The sequence below is a fragment of the Dermacentor albipictus genome, chromosome 4 (assembly GCF_038994185.2).
Source record: "Dermacentor albipictus isolate Rhodes 1998 colony chromosome 4, USDA_Dalb.pri_finalv2, whole genome shotgun sequence".
In the NCBI taxonomy this organism is placed as follows: Eukaryota; Metazoa; Arthropoda; class Arachnida; order Ixodida; family Ixodidae; genus Dermacentor; species Dermacentor albipictus.
The window spans coordinates 2262847-2282775 of NC_091824.1; the positions used below are offsets into that span (position 1 = coordinate 2262847).

At 48.8% G+C, this 19929-nt stretch overlaps 1 protein-coding gene across 1 annotated transcript in view; it reads right to left on the reverse strand.

The window, feature by feature from the left end:
- spab (space blanket) overlaps positions 1 to 19929 on the reverse strand; it is a 280941-nt gene extending 261012 nt beyond the window's left edge. Inside the window, exon 1 of the mRNA XM_065444047.1 lies at positions 19805 to 19929. Within this exon, the coding sequence (XP_065300119.1) occupies positions 19805 to 19888 (84 nt within the window). The 5' untranslated portion in view covers positions 19889 to 19929. The remainder of the gene's footprint in view (positions 1 to 19804) is intronic.

The window sequence follows — 19929 nt, forward strand, 5'->3', positions numbered from 1 at the left end:
TACAGCCTATAAATCACTCATTAGACCTGTTTTAGAGTATGCTTCTTTAGTGTGGTCGCCTTATCGCATACAGGATATTTCCAAATTAAAATCCATTCAGAAAAAAGCTGTTAGATTTATTTATGGCCGTTACGACCATATGTTTTCACCGTCATCCCATGCACACGCTTTATCACTGGATCCATTGTCCTTTGGTCGCGCGTCTGACCGCCTAATCCTGCTGCACAAAATCGTTCATGGATCATCTAACATTGAAGCGCCTATCTCACTAACCACACCTACTGCGCGAGTAACCTGACGTACTCACCCATTAAACATAGATCCCTTCGTTCCAAAAATACATTGCTACAAGTTTTCTTTTTTTCCACAGACTGTTGAATTATGGAATAACTTAGATGGTTCTCTGCGTTCATTGCCGACTAATCAATTTCAGAAAGAACTGGCCAACCACGTTGGTTGACATGTTATGTTCATAAGTTATGTAACCCACCTCTGCTATGTCTCTCAAATGAGATAGCAGTATTTGTAAATGAATAAATTGAAATGGGGTTTATTGCAGCTGGTTCGAGGGATCGCAGGTAGCTCTAGATCACGAGACCTAGCGCTTCGCATCAACAGCCCGAGCTCGTGTCTCGCGCTGCAGCGGTGGCAGTCCGCACAGTGCCACATGCATATTACCCACTACAACTACAGTGCCACATGCATATTACCCACTACAACTACAGTGCCACATGCATATTACCCACTACAACTTCCCCCGCGGCGAAGAGGAGCCATCCTGGTGACCTAAGGTGATAATACGATAAGGGGGTCGTGGTACGGCTTCAGGCAATTGACGTGAACAGTGTCGCGGCCACGGCGGCGTTTGTCCAAAGATGGCGTCACCAGTTCGACCACATAATTCACATGCGAAGTACACGCGACAATCCGGTACGGACCTTGATATTTCGGAGCAAGCTTTGGGCTAAGGCCTTCAGCTTGGAAGGGCAGCCGAAGCCAGACGTGAGAGTCCACGGCGAAGGACTGTGTGGGCTGATCGCTGTCGTAGCGATCTTTGTGGATTCCTTGGGTATCCGATGTGAACGAGCGAGCCAGTTGGTGGCACTCTTCAGCATGGTGAGTATCTTCGGGAAGATCGGTGAATTCAGAGGCATCCGGGTGATATGGTAGTACGGTGTCGAGGGTAGTGGATGGTTCACGCCAATAAAGAAGGAAAAATGGTGAGAAGCCTGTGGTAGCCTGAACGGCGGTATTGTATGCGTACGTCACAAAAGGGAGGACATCGTCCCAATTGGAATGATCAGACGCAACATACATGGTGAGCATGTACCCAAGAGTGTGGTTTAATCGTTCCGTTAGACCGTTAGTTTGGGGGTGATATGCCATAGTGGTGCGGTGAATAGTGCGGCACGCGGCGAGTAGCTCATTAATAACTTCGGACAAGAAGACACGGCCTCGGTCACTGAGCAGTTCTCGCGGTGCGCCGTGCCGTAAAACGAAATGCTGTAAGATGAATGCGGCGACGTCGCGAGCAGCAGCGGAAGCAAGTGCAGCAGTTTCAGCATATCTTGTCAGGTGGTCTACTGCGACAATTATCCAACGATTTCCGTTAGCACTGCATGGAAGAGACCCATAAAGGTCGATGCCAACCCGATCAAAAGCACGTGCTGGACACGGTAAATGTTGCAGAGGGCCTGTCGTATGAGAAGATGTCTTGCGTCGACAGGCTGCACATGACCGAGTGTATTTGCGGACATAAGAATACATGCCGCGCCAGTAGTACCGCTGGCGGAGCCGCTTAGGTTTTCAGGACGCCAGCATTAGCTTTTTGTGGGTCTGCATGGAAATACGTGCATACATCGGAACGCAAATGGCGAGGGATGACTAGCAGCCATTTGCGACCGTCTGGCTGATAGCTTCGGCGGTACAAGATGGCGTCCCATAGCACGAAGTGGGTGGCTTGGCGACGAAGGGCTCGAGGGCATGCAGACGTTGAAGAACTGCTAAGAATGTCAATGAGAGACACAATCCACGGATATTTTCTCTGTTCAGACGGCATGTCAGTAACAGCAAGCGTAGCAACCGGGCACTCTATGGATGAAGGTGGCGTTTCGTCGGATCGCATGGGCAAACAGGAGGGCGCATCTGCATCAGAATGTTGGCGCACGGATCGATAAATGACGCGAATGTAAAATTCTTGGAGCCGAAGAGCCCAACGTCCAAGACGCCCCGACGGGTCTTTCAGTGACGCAAGCCAGCAGAGCGCGTGGTGGTCTGTTACAACGTCGAACGGACGGCCATAGAAGTAAGGGCGAAATTTGTTTAAGGCCCAAACTATAGCCAAACATTCCTTTTCCGTGACAGAATAATTGGATTTTACCTTCGTGAGAGCACGACTCGCATATGCAACCACATATTCTGGAAAGCCAGGCTTCCATTGTGCAAGGACGGCTCCAAGACCAACGCCGCTGGCGTCGGTATGAACTTCAGTCGGTACACTCGGATCGTGGTGGCGTAGAACAGGCGGTGAGGTAAGCCGAACACGCAAAGTGGTGAAGGCTTGGTCACATGCCGGAGTCCAGTCGCGAAGGTCACCAGGGCTAGCCAGGAGCTTCGTCAGGGGAGCGATGATGCAGGCAAAATTGCGCCCAAAGCGTCGAAAATAAGAGCAAAGACCGACAAAACTTCGGAGTTCTTTCACTGTAGTCGGGCGCGGAAATTCTGCGACAGCACGAAGTTTGTCAGGGTCGGGAAGGACGCCGTCTTTGGACACGAAATGCCAAGTATGGTCAGCTGGCGAGCTCTGAAGCGGCACTTTTTCAAGTTAAGTTGAAGGCCGGCGGTGGTAAGGCAAGTAAGGACTTCGCGTAGACGAGAGAGGTGAGTGGTGAAATCAGGGGAGAAAACTATCACGTCGTCTAAATAACACAAGCACGCCTTCCATTTGAGGCCTCGTAGAATATTGTCCATCATCCTTTCGAATGTAGCGGGTGTATTGCAGAGGCCGAATGGCATAACTGTAAACTCATACAGGCCATCAGGCGTAATGAAAGCTGTCTTCGAGCGGTCGGATTTATCCACTGGCACTTGCCAATAGCCCGATCGCAAGTCCAAAGAAGAAAAGAATTCGGCACCATGAAGACAATCCAGGGCGTCATCTATGCGCGGTAGAGGATAGACATCTTTTCGTGTAATCTTGTGGAGGCGACGATAGTCCACACAGAAACGAATCGAGCCATCTCTTTTCTTAATGAGTACTACAGGAGACGACGAAGGGCTGCAGGATGGCTTGATAACACCACGTTCAAGCATGTCTTCAACTTGCTCGGCGATGATACGACGCTCGGTGGATGACACGTGGTACGGACGCTGGCGTAATGGTGCGTGATGTCCCGTATCAATGTGGTGAGAGACGGTACTTGTGCGGCCTAATGATGCTTGGTTGCAGTCAAAAGAGGCGTCAAAATCATTTAAAAGAGTAATAAGCCGCTCACATTGTGTCGGCTCGAGGTCATCAGCAATAGAGCGACAAAAAACATCCGGTGGTACTCGGTTAGATGGCACATGGGGTGCCAGTGCTGTTACGTTGGCAGTATCCACGTCATCGGGAACAGAGAAATGTACAATAACGTCAGCGTCCACAGTCTTGATGGTACCAATAGTCTCGCCACAGTGCAAAGCCAAAGTGTATGAATTTGGGTTAGAAATCAGTATTTCTGCAGCCCCATGGTAAACCGCGAGGAGGGCGAAAGGCAACGATATAGGCTGGCGGCGAATGAATGCGGCAGCGGGTGTAAACATGACCGTCGCTTCGGCAAGCGATGCGCATGAAAGAGGGACGAATTCCGCGCTGTGAGGGGGAAGGTCAGTATCTAAAGCTACACAGAGCCTGGTAACATCATGAACTTGAAAGTCGTGAGATGGCAAATCGCACAAAACGGAGAACTGAACCTCAGCACGCGCTGTTAGATATGGAGCTGTTTCCTGCGTTTACTTCGAGTTCCCCAGACCACATCGGATTGCAGCACAGCTAATTGAGGAATGCAGAAGCAGGAACGCGCATTCCAGAGAAGCGGCCGAGCAAACAAGTTTAAGGCAACAAGTTCACGTGCCAACAAGTTCGCGCGCCGCCGGGATTAGCAGGTGGGCCTCCGACAATGGAGCATGAGCGCCCCCCCCCCCCTCCTTCTCCAGCCTAGAAGAAGTGGATTGCCAGTCTGCGAGGCAAGACCGCAGAGAGCCGCCAGGTGCGACACCGCGACACGGGCGCCTACCATTGGCTGAAAGTGGCGTCATCGGAGAGGACTCTCCCATTGGTGAAACATGACGTGACTTACAGTGCTCGAAGGGTTTATAAGAAGCCTTCCAGAGAGACCTGAGCATTCTGGGACATGCCCTGATTCCCTGATTCACCTCTCTCGAACTTCTTGCCGCGGGCCGCAGCGTCCGAGTTGCTGCCGGCCCGTAATGACTGTACGAATGTTACTTGACGCTCACCTCCTTGTAAATAATGTAGAATAAATACTCCCAAGTTTTGGGTTTTCATCCCGAAGTCCCGTCCTCGAACCCCTACATCTGGTGGCAGCGGTGGGACCGCCTCCGAATGCATCAGCTGGTGGCAGCGCTACGGATAAACCTTCGTCGAGAAAGATCCTAAGGAACCGGGAAGAGCGAAGAAGAGAGAGCCTTCGTCGAAAGAGGTCCGAAGAAACTGGGAGTAGCGAAGAAGGAGCGAGCCTTCGACCCAGGGAGTCCGGAGGAACCGGAAACGGTGGACGAACGAACCGGATGGCAGGGTGCTGCAACCGTAAGTGAGCGCGTGGTTTTTTTCCTTATGATTCGCCAGACTCAAAGGTTGTGTGTTCAATTTTGATAGTTCTGGGAATCGGGAGTTTGATGCACTGTGTATTTGCACAAATTAATTAAGGAAAACAGTTTTAACCACCTGTCGGGGCAGCTGCCATGGATCTTAGAAGGTTGACGAGGTTAGACTTGTTGTTGGTGTGCGACGATTTGGGAGTTGAGGCGGACGAACGGATGGAAACGCCAGCTATCATAAAGGCGATTAATGATAGTGGCAATGATGACAAAAGCATTGAGCTTGCTTGGGAAGTGATACAGGAGCCACGGGAGCGTGTGCGTCGTGTACGTTTGCGAGAGCGTCGTGAGCTTAGGAGTGAGCGTCAGCGTGAAGAACGCGAGAATGAACGGAAGCAGGAGCTTCAAGAACTTACTCTTAGGTGTGAGCGTCACGGACGTGAGAATCAACGCGAACTTGAGCGTGAGGAAAAGTATGAGAGAGAGAAGGCAGCACTGATCAAAGAGATACAGCATTGTGATCAGTTATTGGCACAGAGACAACGGCTGTCTGAGAATTCTGTAGGAAGTACAGAGCGAAAGAATGAGGCAGCATCGAGCAGATTTTCGCCAGAAGCCGACCAAAAGAGTAGTGCCTGTGAGATTGGCTGCAGATTCATAAGTGAAGGGAAAAGGCTAGCTGCTAACGATGCCTTAGTGGCAACAGAGGCCGTTAAAGGCCACAAGGAGAGCGACGAGGTGCTGTGCCAACAGATGACTGTGGAGACAGCTAGGCCAGCTGCGAACAAATTGGCACAGTTACCGTGTGTGTGCGTCGCTGGTAATGCTAGCGAGATTGCTAGCGAAGAAAAGGGTACTTCTGACCCGACAGAAGCGAGCACCCATGTAGAGCCAGATCTGCGTGCAGAAGTGAAGTGCGAGCTGAGCGGTGCAGTTGAGGGTAATTCTCAGGATGGCGAGTTCCGTAGTCCACGAGAGAACAACTGCATTGTTCAGGGATCGGTGCGGCTCTCCGCCAGTCTAGATAGCCTAGATAAGGATGATTCAGTTAATAATCATTCGGACTGTGCGCGTGAGACAGCGATCGATACCGACGGGCTGTGTGCCGATGCACAGCGTGAGCTGGGCAATGTAGCAGAGGGCAGTTCGCAAGAGTGCGAGTTGTCTAACTCGAGTAAAGCCTGCTGCATTGTGCCAGAGTCGGTTGAGCTGTCCGCCAGTCGAGGCAGAGCGAGTGTTGATTTAAATGTAAATCACTCAGACTGTGCGGGTAAGAGGCCGATCCGGGCCGACGAAATGTGTACCGGCCAGCACGAGGCACGAGAAGGCGACATGAAGGCTAGTGCAAAGAGAAAGCGCCTTAAAAAGAAGCGCGGTAAAAACCGAAAGTTGGTAATTAATGTAGCGCCGCCAAAGATGGCGAGAAACCCAAAAGGGCAGGGCGCGAGGAAGAAGGTGCGGTCGTCTAGGACGATGTTGACGCATCCAAAATGGTCGAGCCACCGGTCAAAGGGGGACCGCGAAGAATGTTCTGCGCGGACGCGGACAAAGGGCACGGGGCTGTTAAGCTCCTCGTCGTTCCGTAGTTCTTTTTATAGCTCAGCGTGCAGTTCGAAGAAACGCAAGGTGGCAGGACGAGACCAGGTGGGGAGTAGCGACGCGGTCAATCGAGTTCGTGTTGAAAGCGGGGCGCGGGGACGCAAATTGGCAGTAGACCATAACGTCTTGGGGAAGCTGATAGTTAGTCAGCCCTTTTGTTGTCTCTCGGCAGCCAGAGTAGCTTTCAAGCCGCGACGACCGCGAGGACGGCTCAGAGTATGAGTCAGACATAAGCGTTTGGAAAGGGAGGCGAAGAGCCCTTCCGTAGAAATGGAGTGTCTTGTTTTTTTATTTTGAGCATGGGAAAGTTTTTCGTGATTTCAGACTAGGATTTCTTTCAATGTGTAAAGGTATGAGCTTTGTTTGTGTTTTCGTTTGAGAAGCTCCGTGATTTGAAAGATGCGTTTGTGTAAACATGTAGTCTCGCGAGATGCTCATTAATAAGTAAATAGGCTTTCTTTTTGTAAGTGTGAGTAACCTAAAGGTCAAGGTTATCGTTGAAAGGCCTATGGTAAAGCGCGTGTGTTATTTAACCTTCTTTCTTTTTAAGCGTTTTTGAATTTTGTAAGGTTAAGCGCGTAGATTTCAGTGAGTGCATGATTTGCACGGAGAAGCGTTCTTAGTTCCATTAGCGCGTGTCCTGTGTGGGCGGAAGGAAGCAGACTTTATGACTGGGTTGCTAGTGTGTGTGGAGGGCAGCCGTATTCTGACTTCTCTGATAAGTACGCGTGGAACGAGTTATTAAAAGACGCATTATTTTAAGAGTTCTGCGGAGTGTGTAAGTCCCGCAAGTTTAATTGTTCGTTTATGTCACGTGTCCTGTAGGACTTTCAGGAAAGAAACGTGAGTAAGCGTAATGAAAAGTTTGCCTACAACGCAAGTACGCGTTTTGTTTAGTGACCACAAGGCTAGTGCGCTTGTGATTACGTACTTGTGAGGTTGACCAGATTGTTCAGTGGCACCATTACGTGCGATAAGTACGCCACTGCGATAGATTGGAAACATGCTGTTCGTGTGGTTAGGCCACTTGAGTTATGTTCGGCTGTTTTCATTTGTTGTTTGCATCGTCAACGACCCTTTTGTTTTGCAACAACAATAGTACTCTGGTCTTGTCGGCATTCGAGGAGAAATGGATGGCTGTTTGGAAGGGTGGTTACAACTGTTTTGTCAAAATTGGGGAACTAAAAGATCAGGGTTGATTTTGACTCAGTAATAGCCTGGCGAGTCAGGGGTGAAGAGCCTGCGCTTACGCGTGGTGCAGCGCTGTGTTGTTTGGTTTGTTTGACGTATGTTCTCCGGGGCCCAGGATCCCGAGGGTTGTCAAACGAGGCTTGACCCCAGTACCCTGCAGCTTCTTTCAGCGTTCCTCATGGCCAGCGAATTGAGTTCACCGGCCATTCAGAACTACCGGGGCGAGGACGAGCTGTTAGATATGGAGCTGTTTCCTGCGTTTACTTCGAGTTCCCCAGACCACATCGGATTGCAGCACAGCTAATTGAGGAATGCAGAAGCAGGAACGCGCATTCCAGAGAAGCGGCCGAGCAAACAAGTTTAAGGCAACAAGTTCACGTGCCAACAAGTTCGCGCGCCGCCGGGATTAGCAGGTGGGCCTCCGACAATGGAGCATGAGCGCCCCCCCCCTCCTTCTCCAGCCTAGAAGAAGTGGATTGCCAGTCTGCGAGGCAAGACCGCAGAGAGCCGCCAGGTGCGACACCGCGACACGGGCGCCTACCATTGGCTGAAAGTGGCGTCATCGGAGCGGACTCTCCCATTGGTGAAACATGACGTGACTTACAGTGCTCGAAGGGTTTATAAGAAGCCTTCCAGAGAGACCTGAGCATTCTGGGACATGCCCTGATTCCCTGATTCACCTCTCTCGAACTTCTTGCCGCGGGCCGCAGCGTCCGAGTTGCTGCCGGCCCGTAATGACTGTACGAATGTTACTTGACGCTCACCTCCTTGTAAATAATGTAGAATAAATACTCCCAAGTTTTGGGTTTTCATCCCGAAGTCCCGTCCTCGAACCCCTACAGCGCACAGCCAACGACGGCGCGATGGCGCGACAGAAAATCCCAACCGAGAATCACGTCGTGGGAGCAACAAGTTATCACAAAGAAATCAATCGAATACAAAATGTCTCGAATCAGTTTTCCGCCTCAATAGTAGTGGTACTGGGCCTACGACGCATGTGCGAGAGTGAGCGCCGACGAAGGGAAGGCGAGCGACGAGTATTGTAGAGCTGTGACTGCGGTGCTGGTATGTCATCAGCAGCGTAGACTTCCGGTGGTGGTCGCTGAGGCATACGGAATGGCCGGAAGCCGGAGCTGGGTGATCGCGCGGTGCCCACGAAGGCCGGCAAGCGCCGGCGGCAGAAGCGCGCTACATGTCCCGGTGTACCGCCGGCAAAGCATATTGGGCGGTTGTCAGGAGTGCGCCAAGGATTTGTGCCTTGCTGCTGTGCGCTGAAAAAGGGAGCCACCTGCTGGCGAGACGAAGGCGGATGAGAGAACACCGGCTGGAGAAGCGCTGAAGGCGGAGGAGAGAATCCCGGCAGACGAGGCGCCCGAGCAGCGGCTTCAGCATACGGCAGAGGCGCGGCCACGGGAGCCGGCTGGCACGGAGGTGGAAGAGCTTCGGTAACTTGCTCTTGAATTACCTGTCGGATCGCTGGAGCCAAATATTGAGAAGGCGTCTCCGTGGTCGGCAAAATCGAGAGCTGTCGCGCGACCTCCTGGCGCACAAATTGTTTTATTTGCGTGAGCAAAGTTGTGTGGTTGTCGCCAATAACCAATGCTGCTAACGAATCTTCCGTAGGCGGTGGGCGCCGAGCTAAGATGCGTTGTTTCCGTAGCTCGTCAAAACTTTGGCACAAATTGATAACTTCGGCAACGGTACGCGGATCCTTCGCTAACAACATTTGAAATGCGTCCTCATCAATGCCTTTCATAATGTGTTTTATCTTGTCCTGTTCCGCCATTGACGGATTCACGCACTTACACACGTCAATGACATCTTCGATGTAACTTGTGAATGTTTCACCGTGATGTTGCGCGCGCCCCCGTAAGCGTTGTTCTGTGCGAAACTTTCGCGCAGCGGGGCGCCCGAACACTTCCGTGAAACTTGTCTTGAATCTGCTCCACGTTGTGAAGTCGTGTTCGTGGTTTCGGAACCAGAGGTTCGCGACGCCGGTTAAGTAAAACGCCACGTTGTGCAACTTGGTGACGTCGTCCCGCTTGTTATGCTGGCTCACCCTTTCGTAGATGACAACCAATGCTCCACGTCATGATCATCGGTGCCGCTAAAGATGGCAGGATCACGCTGGCGCAATGCACCGGAAACTATGACCATCGGAGGCTGTGGTGCATCTTCCTGGGTGCTTTCGTCAGGCATGGTCGTAGCAGTCGGTAGCGTCTGGCTTCGAAGTTCCAGTTTTCAAGCTTACCCCGCAGCTCTACCAAATGAAATGGGGTTTATTGCAGCTCGTTGGAGGTATCGCAGGTAGCTCTAGATCGCGAGTCCTAGCGCTTCGCATTAACAGCACCAGCTCGTGTCTCGCACCGCAGCGGTGGCAGTCCGCACAGTGCCACATGCATATTACCCACTACAAAATAGATAAATAAAGAACTTCTCACCAGTCCGCGCCAGCTACCTTCTTGTTGTACCGTCAGCGCTGCGACTAGAAGTACTGCACGCCTTACACAACGATCCCACCGCTGGGCACCTCGGATTCTCCCGGACGCTGTCGAGGATACAGGAAAGGTATTACTGGCCGCGTCTGACCGCCGACGTCGCCCGTTACGTCAAGACATGCCGAGACTGTCAACGACGCAAGGCACCACCGACAAGGCCAGCGGGATTACTACAGCCGATCGAACCTCCTCGTCGACCATTCCAGCAGATTGGGGTGGATTTGTTGGGGCCGTTTCCGACGTCAACATCTGGGAATAACTGGATCGTCGAGGCGACGGACTATCTCACCCGCTTCGCTGAAACTAAAGCTCTATCAAAAGGCAGCGCAGCACAAGTAGCGAAATTTATCGTCGAGAACATCCTGCTGCGACATGGTGCCCCAGAAGTCCTCATCACCGACAGAGGAACGGCTTTTACAGCAGAGCTCACCCAAGCCATTCTGCAATATAGCCAGGCAAGCCACAGGAGGACAACTGCCTACCATCCGCAAACGAATGGTCTCACGGAGCGCCTGAACAAGACCCTCGCCGACATCCTAGCGATGTACGTCCTGCCGTATGTAACATTCGCCTGCAACACGGCGGTGCAAGAAACAACACAGATCACGCCGTTCAAGTTGGATTACGGCAGGAACGCGACGACGACGCTCGACGTCATGCTGCCGCACGTCACTGACGAGGAGAATCTTGACGTCGCTACATATCTCCAGCGCGCTGAAGAAGCCCGACAGCTCGCCCGCCTGCGGATCAAGAACCAGCAGAGGACCGACAGCCGACACTACAACCTCCGACGACGCTTCGTCGAGTACCAGCCCGGCGACCGTGTTTGGGTATGGACCCCGATACGCCGACGAGGACTGAGTGAGAAACTATTGCGACGCTATTTTGGAACCTACATGGTCATCCGACGTATTGGCGCACTGGACTATGAGGTCGTGCCAGACGGCATTGCGCATTCACAGGGGCGCCGCGCATGATATGAAGTGGTCCACGTGGTGCGTCTTAAACCCTTTTATGGACGCTGACGAACTTTCCTTATTTTGTTGTTTTCTTTGCTACGAGTGCTTCTTTATTTCTTTCGTTTCTTTGCAGCATCGGGTCGATGCTTATATAAATATAAGTACACGATACACGTGTACCTTTTTTTATCGGGCGACGACGTTTCGCCAGGGGGGGGACACTCCTCGGTTCCGGTGGCGCAGGAAATTGGCGCCATCTGTGTACAGGGCGACGCAAAAATCCGTTTCCCTTGCATGGCCTCGTAGATCATCGCGCGCACGCGCGCCGATCCAGGTGGCCAAGCCCTTCCCCCCGCTAGGCTCCTCTCCCTACGCCCTCTCTCGTAATACACTCTCAACTCCCTCACCTTCGACTGTCTACGCGCCGCGCCGCTGTGCCATCCCCGCCGGCCCGGCTGCTGCTTAGTCCGCTACGTAACGCTTTATTTTTGTTATCTACTGTCATCGAGATACGTGCGCTGCTGTGCGTTTACCGACGTGGCTAGTTTAGTCAGTTCTGTGTTCCTCGGTAGCTGTGTGCTTGTGCTCCGCGATGTTTCACCCGTTTCACGACTCGTACCGCTCGTGCATCGTGCAGTGGTGCACAAATACCTCAAAAACAAGCCCTGCAAGGTTGTTCCGGGTGCCCAAAGACAACAGGTGAGCGCTCAGACCCAAGGACATCAGAAGGCGCATGTACACGAACACAGCCCTGTCCATTTGTGTACTCCATGAGGCTCCGGACGTCGTTGCGCCTTGATTGTGCTACACTTGCCTCTTCCCGGTAGAGAAAGCTGACAAATAGATGTTCCTCCTCATTGTCACCTGGTCTGTGACTTGTGTTTTTCTGTGCCAAGTCTCATTCTGCAACTTCAGTAACTTGCCCAGCTTTCCATACCGCCCTCAGTGCTTTTTCTGTGTATCACGTTCTACAAACCAACTAACAGCTGAAAAATTACTGTTAGTGTTTGTGTACTATCTCAGTAACCCCCGATGGGAAAACCGCGCGAACAACCTTCATGTGTAGGCATGATACGCTTTTTTTTCCTCTGGAAAGCATGAGCATTGCAAGTGTCCTACATGCAGATTTTTGCAGTTCATGTTTATTATACAAGGGACAGCCCAGGAGGTACGACTTAGTGCCTTAAGTGACGTAATTTTACTGCTAAGCATTGCATTCGGGTAGAAAGAAGGGTCGTGTTGGCTTGTTTTACCTGGTCTTTGATTGAGGAATACGCCTTTCTGCGAATGTTTTCTATGTGCTGCTGCAAAAGCCGACTATCTCCTGTTCCCTTGCCACCTTTACTCAAGTTGTGACCAAGTGCGAAATAATGTGATAATGTTTGTTTCAGTTTTTAGTACGATGTTATTTTTTTCTGCCATGTTTTTTTCAATTTGTTCAGTAGTAATGAACATGTCAAGCATTTCATATATTTTCGTGCAGATCTATAAGTGAGCTTTCTTTTGGTATGGCTCTCAATCAAACAATGTTAGCATTTTATTCTATCTTTCAGGTGTTTTGCGTGTCCTTGTTTTTGCCATTACTAGTGAGTTTTCCCTTTTTATAGTTGTCATGACTACGTCATACACGTCGTCCAATTTTGTGCAATATCTTAGTGCACATATCAGGAGCTCGTCTACATTTAGGTCTTGAGGACGTTATATAAAAATGTTGTTTTTATATGTGTGTACATGGAATGGCCTTCGCGTTTTCTAGCGCTTTCACTGCACGCTTTCTTTTGTTATTTCACCATCTGTGAACTTTTGTCTTTAGTACTCTTGTATATGTCATGCACCTCTCACTTTTGCTCATTTTTGGAGCGTGTATCACACCACGTTGTAAGAAAAATCTCTTTTCGGAAACGAAGTCAATAAAGCGAGGCTAAACATCTGTTGTGTTGGAAGTAGAATTTTTTTTATGTCCCGCCACATGCTGGTATAATATAAGTATGGGCAAGACTGCGTGCGTGCCAATGCATAGCCCACGGCGCACCACGCGCCAGCTCGCAAGCAATGCCAATGCGCCGCGTAGCGCGCGCATTGCTTGCGAGCTGGCGCGTGGCGCGCGGTAACAAGCGCGCTATAAAAAAGAAAAAACGCGCCGCTTACGGGTAAAAACAAAAAAAAGTGAGCGGCGCGCGCGACATGGGGGAAAGAGAGAAAGAGAGTGGAGCGGGTCGGCATAATAAAAACAAAAAGGAAAGAAAAACGTTTGGGAGAGGAGGCGCCGCGCGGCTGCTGTTGCTGTTGCCATGGCAACGTAAACAATCATGTGCGCCGCCATTTTGCCTAATGCGTCGCCCCTTGATTAGGGCCGTAACTGAAGGGGACCTTGGCGCTAGCGTCGAAAGAGCGTCTGCTCAAAAACGGCCAATGGGATGTATACGGAGTGTCCGCCCCCTGGTTTCGCCGCCTAACAAATGTAATCGCACAGCGCGGGACACGCCTGCATGTATCCGAAGTTTCTGGAAAGCTATCGATGCTTCTATCCGGCTGTCTGTTGTCGCCGAATGTTGTGTTATCCGATTTCATCGCGTGACGCGAATGGTGTAGAACTTTGTGGAAGGCACGCGGGTCCGAACGATTAGTCTGGAACATTCGACGACTGCTGTATAAAAGCGGACGCGCTTGACCCGCTGATCAGATTTTCGACGATCACCGACTGTGTTCGCCGCTCTCGTTGTGCTTTAAGTGTAGCCTGTTTTGTTCGCCCAATAAAAGCTAGTTTTGCTTTTCACAGTATTGCTACTGTGTTCTTTGACGTCACGACCAGGTGACAATATGAATAGAATTGAACATGCTCTCAGGAACGGGGGAAGCCTAAAAGCATTGAAGAAGAAACTAGGAATAGGCAAGAATCAGATGTATGCGTTAAGAGACCAATGCGACAATATCATTGCTAATATAGATGAGATCGTTCAAGTGGCTGAGGAGTTCCATAAAGATTTGTACAGGATCAGTGGCCCCCACGACGATAATGGAAGAGAGAATAGTCCAGAGGAATTAGAAATCCCACAAGTAACGCCGGAAGAAGTAAAGAAAGCCTTGGGAGCTTTGCAAAGGGGGAGGGCAGTTGGGGAGGGTCAGGTTACATCAGATTTGTTGAAGGATGGTGGGCAGATTGTTCTAGAAAAACTGGCCACCCTCTATACACAATGCCTCATGACTTTGAAAGTACCGGAATCTTGGAAAAACGCAAACATAATCCTAATCCATAAGAAAGGGGACGCCAAAGACTTGAAAAATGATAGACCGATCAGCTTACTGTTCGTTGTCTACAAAGTATTTAGTAAGATAAAAGCAAATAGAATCAGGAACACCTTCGACTTCTGTCAGCGAAAGGACCAGGCAGGATTCCGTAAAGGCTACTCAACAATAGACCATATTCACACTATCAATCAGGTGATAGCGAAATTCGCGGAATATAACCAACCTTTATATATAGCTTTCATTGATTACGAGAAAGCCTTTGATTCAGTCGAAACCTCAGCAGTCATGGAGGCATTGCGGAATCAGGGTGAAGACGAGCCGTATGTAAAAATACTGAAAGATATCTATAGCGGCTCCACAGCCACCGTAGTCCTTCATAAAGAAAGCAACGAAATCCCAATAAAGAAAGGGGTGAGGCAGGGAGATACGATCTCTCCAATGCTATTCACAGCATGTTTACAGGAGGTATTCAAAGACCTGGATTGGGAGGAATTGGGGATAAGAGTTAATGGAGAATACCTTAGTAACTTGCGATTCGCTGATGATATTGCCTTGCTTAGTATCTCAAGGGACCAACTGCAATGCGTGCTCACTGAACTGGATGGGCAAAGCCGTAGGGTGGTTCTAAAGTTAATCTGCAGAAAACTAAAGTAATGTTTAACAGCGTCGGAAGAGAACAACAGTTTACGATAGGTAGCGAGGCACTGGAAGTGATAAGGGAATACATCTACTTAGGACAGGTAGTGACTGCGGATCCAGATCTTGAGACTGAAATAATCATGAACATGAACTGCAGGTTGCCATTATCCCTCAAGAGAAAAGTATATAACAGCTGCGTCTTACCAGTACTCACGTACGGGGCAGAAACCTGGAGGCTTACGAAAAGGGTTCTACTCAAATTCAGGACGACGCAACGAGCTATGGAAAGAAGAATGATAGGTGCAACGGTAACGGATAAGCAAAGAGCAGATTGGCTTAGGGTAGAAACGCGAGTTAATGATATCTTAGTTGAAATCAAGAAAACGAAATGGGCATGGGCAGGACATGTAATGAGGAGGGATGATAACCGATGGTCATTAAGGCTTACGGACTGGATTCCAAGGGAAGGGAAGCGTAGCAGGGGGTGGCAGAAATTTAGGTGGGCGGATGAGATTAAGAAGTGTGCAGGGACAACATGGCCACAATTAGCACATGACTGGGGTAGTTGGAGAAGTATGGGAGGGGCCCTTGCCCTGCAGTGGGCGTAAACACGCTGATGATGATACGCAGACACACACACAAAGACACACACACACATGTACACATATATATATATATATATATATATATATATATATATATATATATATATATATATATATATATATATATATATATATATATATATATATATATGTAGTACTGGGTGAACCTGTGCCCTCAAAGAGAGGCTACGCTCAAGGAACAACGACAGCGGCGAAGGCAGTCATCGAAGGCTGAAGAGTAATCGATGTTGCCTGCGAAGAATTTTAGCACCTCGGCTGCGCTACCTTTTGGCAGAGATTTTTTCAGCGAACAGGGTGAGATATCCGTCACCACAACGATCCGTTTATTTGCAAATGTTGACGTCGGGAAGGGTCCCAACAAATCCATCCCTATCTGCTGAAATCGTCGGCAAGGAGACTTGATCTGCTGGAGTAATCCCACTGGCCTTGTCGGTTGTCTCTTGCGTCGCTGACAGTCTCTGCATGTCTTGACGTTACGGGCGACGTCGGCGGTCAGGCGTGGTCAGCAATAGCTTTCCTCTTTCCTGTATTCGATAGCGTACGAAAGAATCCGAGGTGCCCAGCGGTCGGATCGTCATGTAAGGCGCGCAGTATTTCTGGACGTAGTGTTTATTTATTTATTTATTTATTTATTTATTTATTTATTTATTTATTTATTTATTTATTTATTTAAGATACTTGCAAGGTCCGAAGGCATTACAAAAAGGAGTGAGCTAATATAAGAAAGAATTGTGCACTGTACAAAGACATATTCAACGTGGCGTTTCATGAATGCTGGTTTTGAAGATGATGGTATCCAGGATGGCTGCAACGGTGGCGGGAAGGTGGTTCGAATCTTTGCCTGCGCTAGGGAAGAATGCATTACTGCAAAGTTTAGTACGTGAAGACGGCACAGCAACTTTGAAACTGCGGTCAGAACGAGATGATATGTATGACGGTTGGGTGATAAGCTGTTCGTTCAACAAAGGTTTGTGGCGGCAGATTTTATGGAATAACGAAAGACGGAAGCATCTACGATGGAAAGAAATTTCTGGCAAGTGTTGTCTTTATTGAGGTAACGCTAGCATATCGGGAGTAGTTTGATAAGATGAAACGCCCTGCACGATTTTGAATGTCTTCTATGCTGTTTATGAGTGTAATGTTAGCCGGGTCCCATATGGCACATGCGTATTCTAGTTTGGAGCGAACTAATGTTTTGTGGGGAGTTGGTTTCAGTGACGATGGTGCGGATGAGAAGTTTCGGAGCAAATAGCCCAACATGCGATTGGCATTGCTACATATAATGTCGACATGCATATGCCAGGAAAGGTTGCTGGTGATGTTTAGTCCAAGGTATTTGTACGATGAGACAACTGAGAGAAGGCTATTATTTAGGAAATATGTATGCAGATTAGTAGTATTGGTACGCTGGCATACGCGAATGCATTTACATTTGCTTCAGTTAAGCTTCATAGACCACTTGTTACACCATAACAGAACGTTATAAATGTTTTGAAGTTTGCGAGAATCACTGAGGTCAGTAATATTGTGATATATAACGCAGGAACCAGCAAAAAGCCTAATTGTTCAAAATTTCACACAGGAAGCCAGATAATTAATACAGATGAAAAAAAAGTAGAGGACCGAGAACGAACCCTTGCGGCACGCCGAGAGGGCCGCAGACGACGAATTGTTCGCGATTGTGTTCTACTAGCAAGTTGAGGGGCGCGGACTGGCGAGAAGTTCTTTAGGAGTAGTTTGTTTTGATTCTAGACAACCCTCGCCTGAATTCCCCACGGACAACCTCACAAATACTCAACGAGGCCTTTTAGCTCCGAGTCACCTCGTTGCTGTTCAGCGAAGTCTCCCACGCTTATTATTCCAAGGAAGGCGTCGTCATCCGCGCCATCTTGCCGCGGTGGAGGCGCAAGATAGGCCATCGACATCAAAGTGTATTCGTCGGGGTTCGTTGATTACGACTTGTCGGGCGCGTCCGGTACATGAATGAAAAGGACTCCACCAGATGTCGCGTGGTAGTGACGGTGAAGAATGTTGCGAAACTGTGAGTAATGAAACTAGCGTTTTATTGGGCGAACCAGTGCCCTACAAAATAAGATACACACGACAGCGGCGAAGAGAGTCGGCGATCGTCGAAAACATCATGTGCTGGTCAAGCGCATCGGTTTTTATACTCGCGTCATCGAAGGTTCCAGAGTAATCGGTGTTGCCCTCATGTTTTCCAGAAATTTCTACAGAATTGACGTCTCGCATACAATCAGATTATGCAAGCTTCGGTACGAACCATCGATACCATTCGAGAAACTTCTGCGAACATGTCTTAGACGGTGAAAAGCGCTCAGCCGAAACATAGAAACAAGTCCACGTGTCCGTATATATATATATATATATATATATATATATATATATATATATATATATATATATATATATATATATATATATATATATATATATACACACACAAACACACACATCGGTTCGGCAAGCTAGTCGCACCCCCCCGCCCCCACCCACCCGGCACAATGAAAACTTTCCCGCTATGGCAGCAGCTCTTCTGCGCTGCGTCCAGAAGGCGTCCAAGCGCTACACCGCTCTTGAACAGTTTAGACTGATTACGGCTTGCGCTGGCGTTCTCAGGGCAAAAGCAGACGAGGGCAAATATACTAGGGTGGTTTACGCTATATACGCTACAGGATGAGGCATCTGTCTGGAGCAGCGAATCTCCGGAGACAAGACTCAGTTCATACTAATGGGATGCGATGGTCTTTCTTCCCAGCGAGAATTAACCTGCATGTTCCACAAGCGCTGGGATATCAAGTGAACTGAAGCATTAACCAATCAGCGGGGGAGTTAAGCAGGAGACGTTTAGGGCATTGGTGGAAAAAAGCAAGGAGGCTTATCGGACCTGATTTGTTGCAAGCGTAAGTAACAGTACAATGTAAATATAGAAGTTTTAAGGAACAGATAAGAGATTACGAATGTTGGGCTAGTTGGTCTTGCATTATAATTAAGATTACAGAGATGTAGCCAGATTCTAGATTGAAAAACATGCACAGCGTATCCGATTAGCTGAAACATACCAGGTGACTATTTGTCGCCGACCTGTTTCAAAGGGGATGCCAATAAATCATGATTATGTCAAAAACTTTCTCGTCTGAAGGAGGACAACGGATGTTTTCTCTTTTCTCGGTCCCTTTTATCTTAGAGTGCAGAAGAAAATGCTTGTAAATCATGTACTTTTTACTGATATGGTCACGTACAAATTTTTAAACGATGCCCAATGTTCCGTAGAACTATGAAAGGCAAAATAGTCATTGGTACATTAAAAGTGGCTTCCACATTTGTAACGCGCTTTAGGAAACAATGGACCCAGTAAACTGGTTTGCCACTAACAATGTTCGGTGCAGCGTTCAGGCGTTGTAAGCCTTTAACCGTGTCCTTAATGTCGTTAAGAAAAGCATCGGAGAAGCAGCTCCTGGTTTTGAGTCCTCCAGAGTCCCTCTGTAACTGATGTTGTCTAGAATTTGCTTAAAACTAAAGATATTCGGAGAAATCTAACGTCTGTTCTCGCTTTTCACATTTTATGGCATTATTAATATATGGTCGTTATTTCTGGATATATTATTTTCACCACGCATTTGCCGAAGGTACAGGCAACCAAAGGCATTTTTCAATGTTATGCTTTGCACTGATAATATGGTGACTCCTGTAGACACAATAAGCTGTATCGTGTAATGTTAAAAACTGAATGTTAATACGAAAAGCTCTTTACAATGTAGAATATTGGATAGCGCTGCAGTTCTACATAGAGAAAGACAAGGAGAATTTAAAACCACAATTTGGCCCCAATCGTGCTCTTGTATTTTATTAAGCCTAGACTGTGCGAATAAACGCTTGTCTTGGAAATTCACTTCCTTTGTTGCAAGTTTAATGCGCTGGTACAACATCAGTCATTCTTACCAGCCTTTTATAGCATGCATTGCATCCTGGGCGATTCAAGTTAAATAAATTGTCACGCGTTATCCCAGTTTTGTTTAACCCCAGAATCCGTTTCGTACGTTTATTTGCGTAAGTTGCTTGTGATTTATTGCAATTTGCCGTTGAGTGAGCCGTATCGATACTATTTATACGACCTGTAGCCTCTCTCACGTTTGCTAGAAAAAAAATTATGGCAATCATATCTTTTTTTTAGGAGAGTTAACCCGAGCATTGTGAGCACACTCACCTGTGACGAGGCAACCCAGCCGCGCGAATTTGTCACGGCCGCAGAGATGACCAGCAAGAGCGCCGTGAAGAGCGTCGCCTGCATCGTGCACCCCCAGCGATGCGTACTACTACGGTCGACGCAGA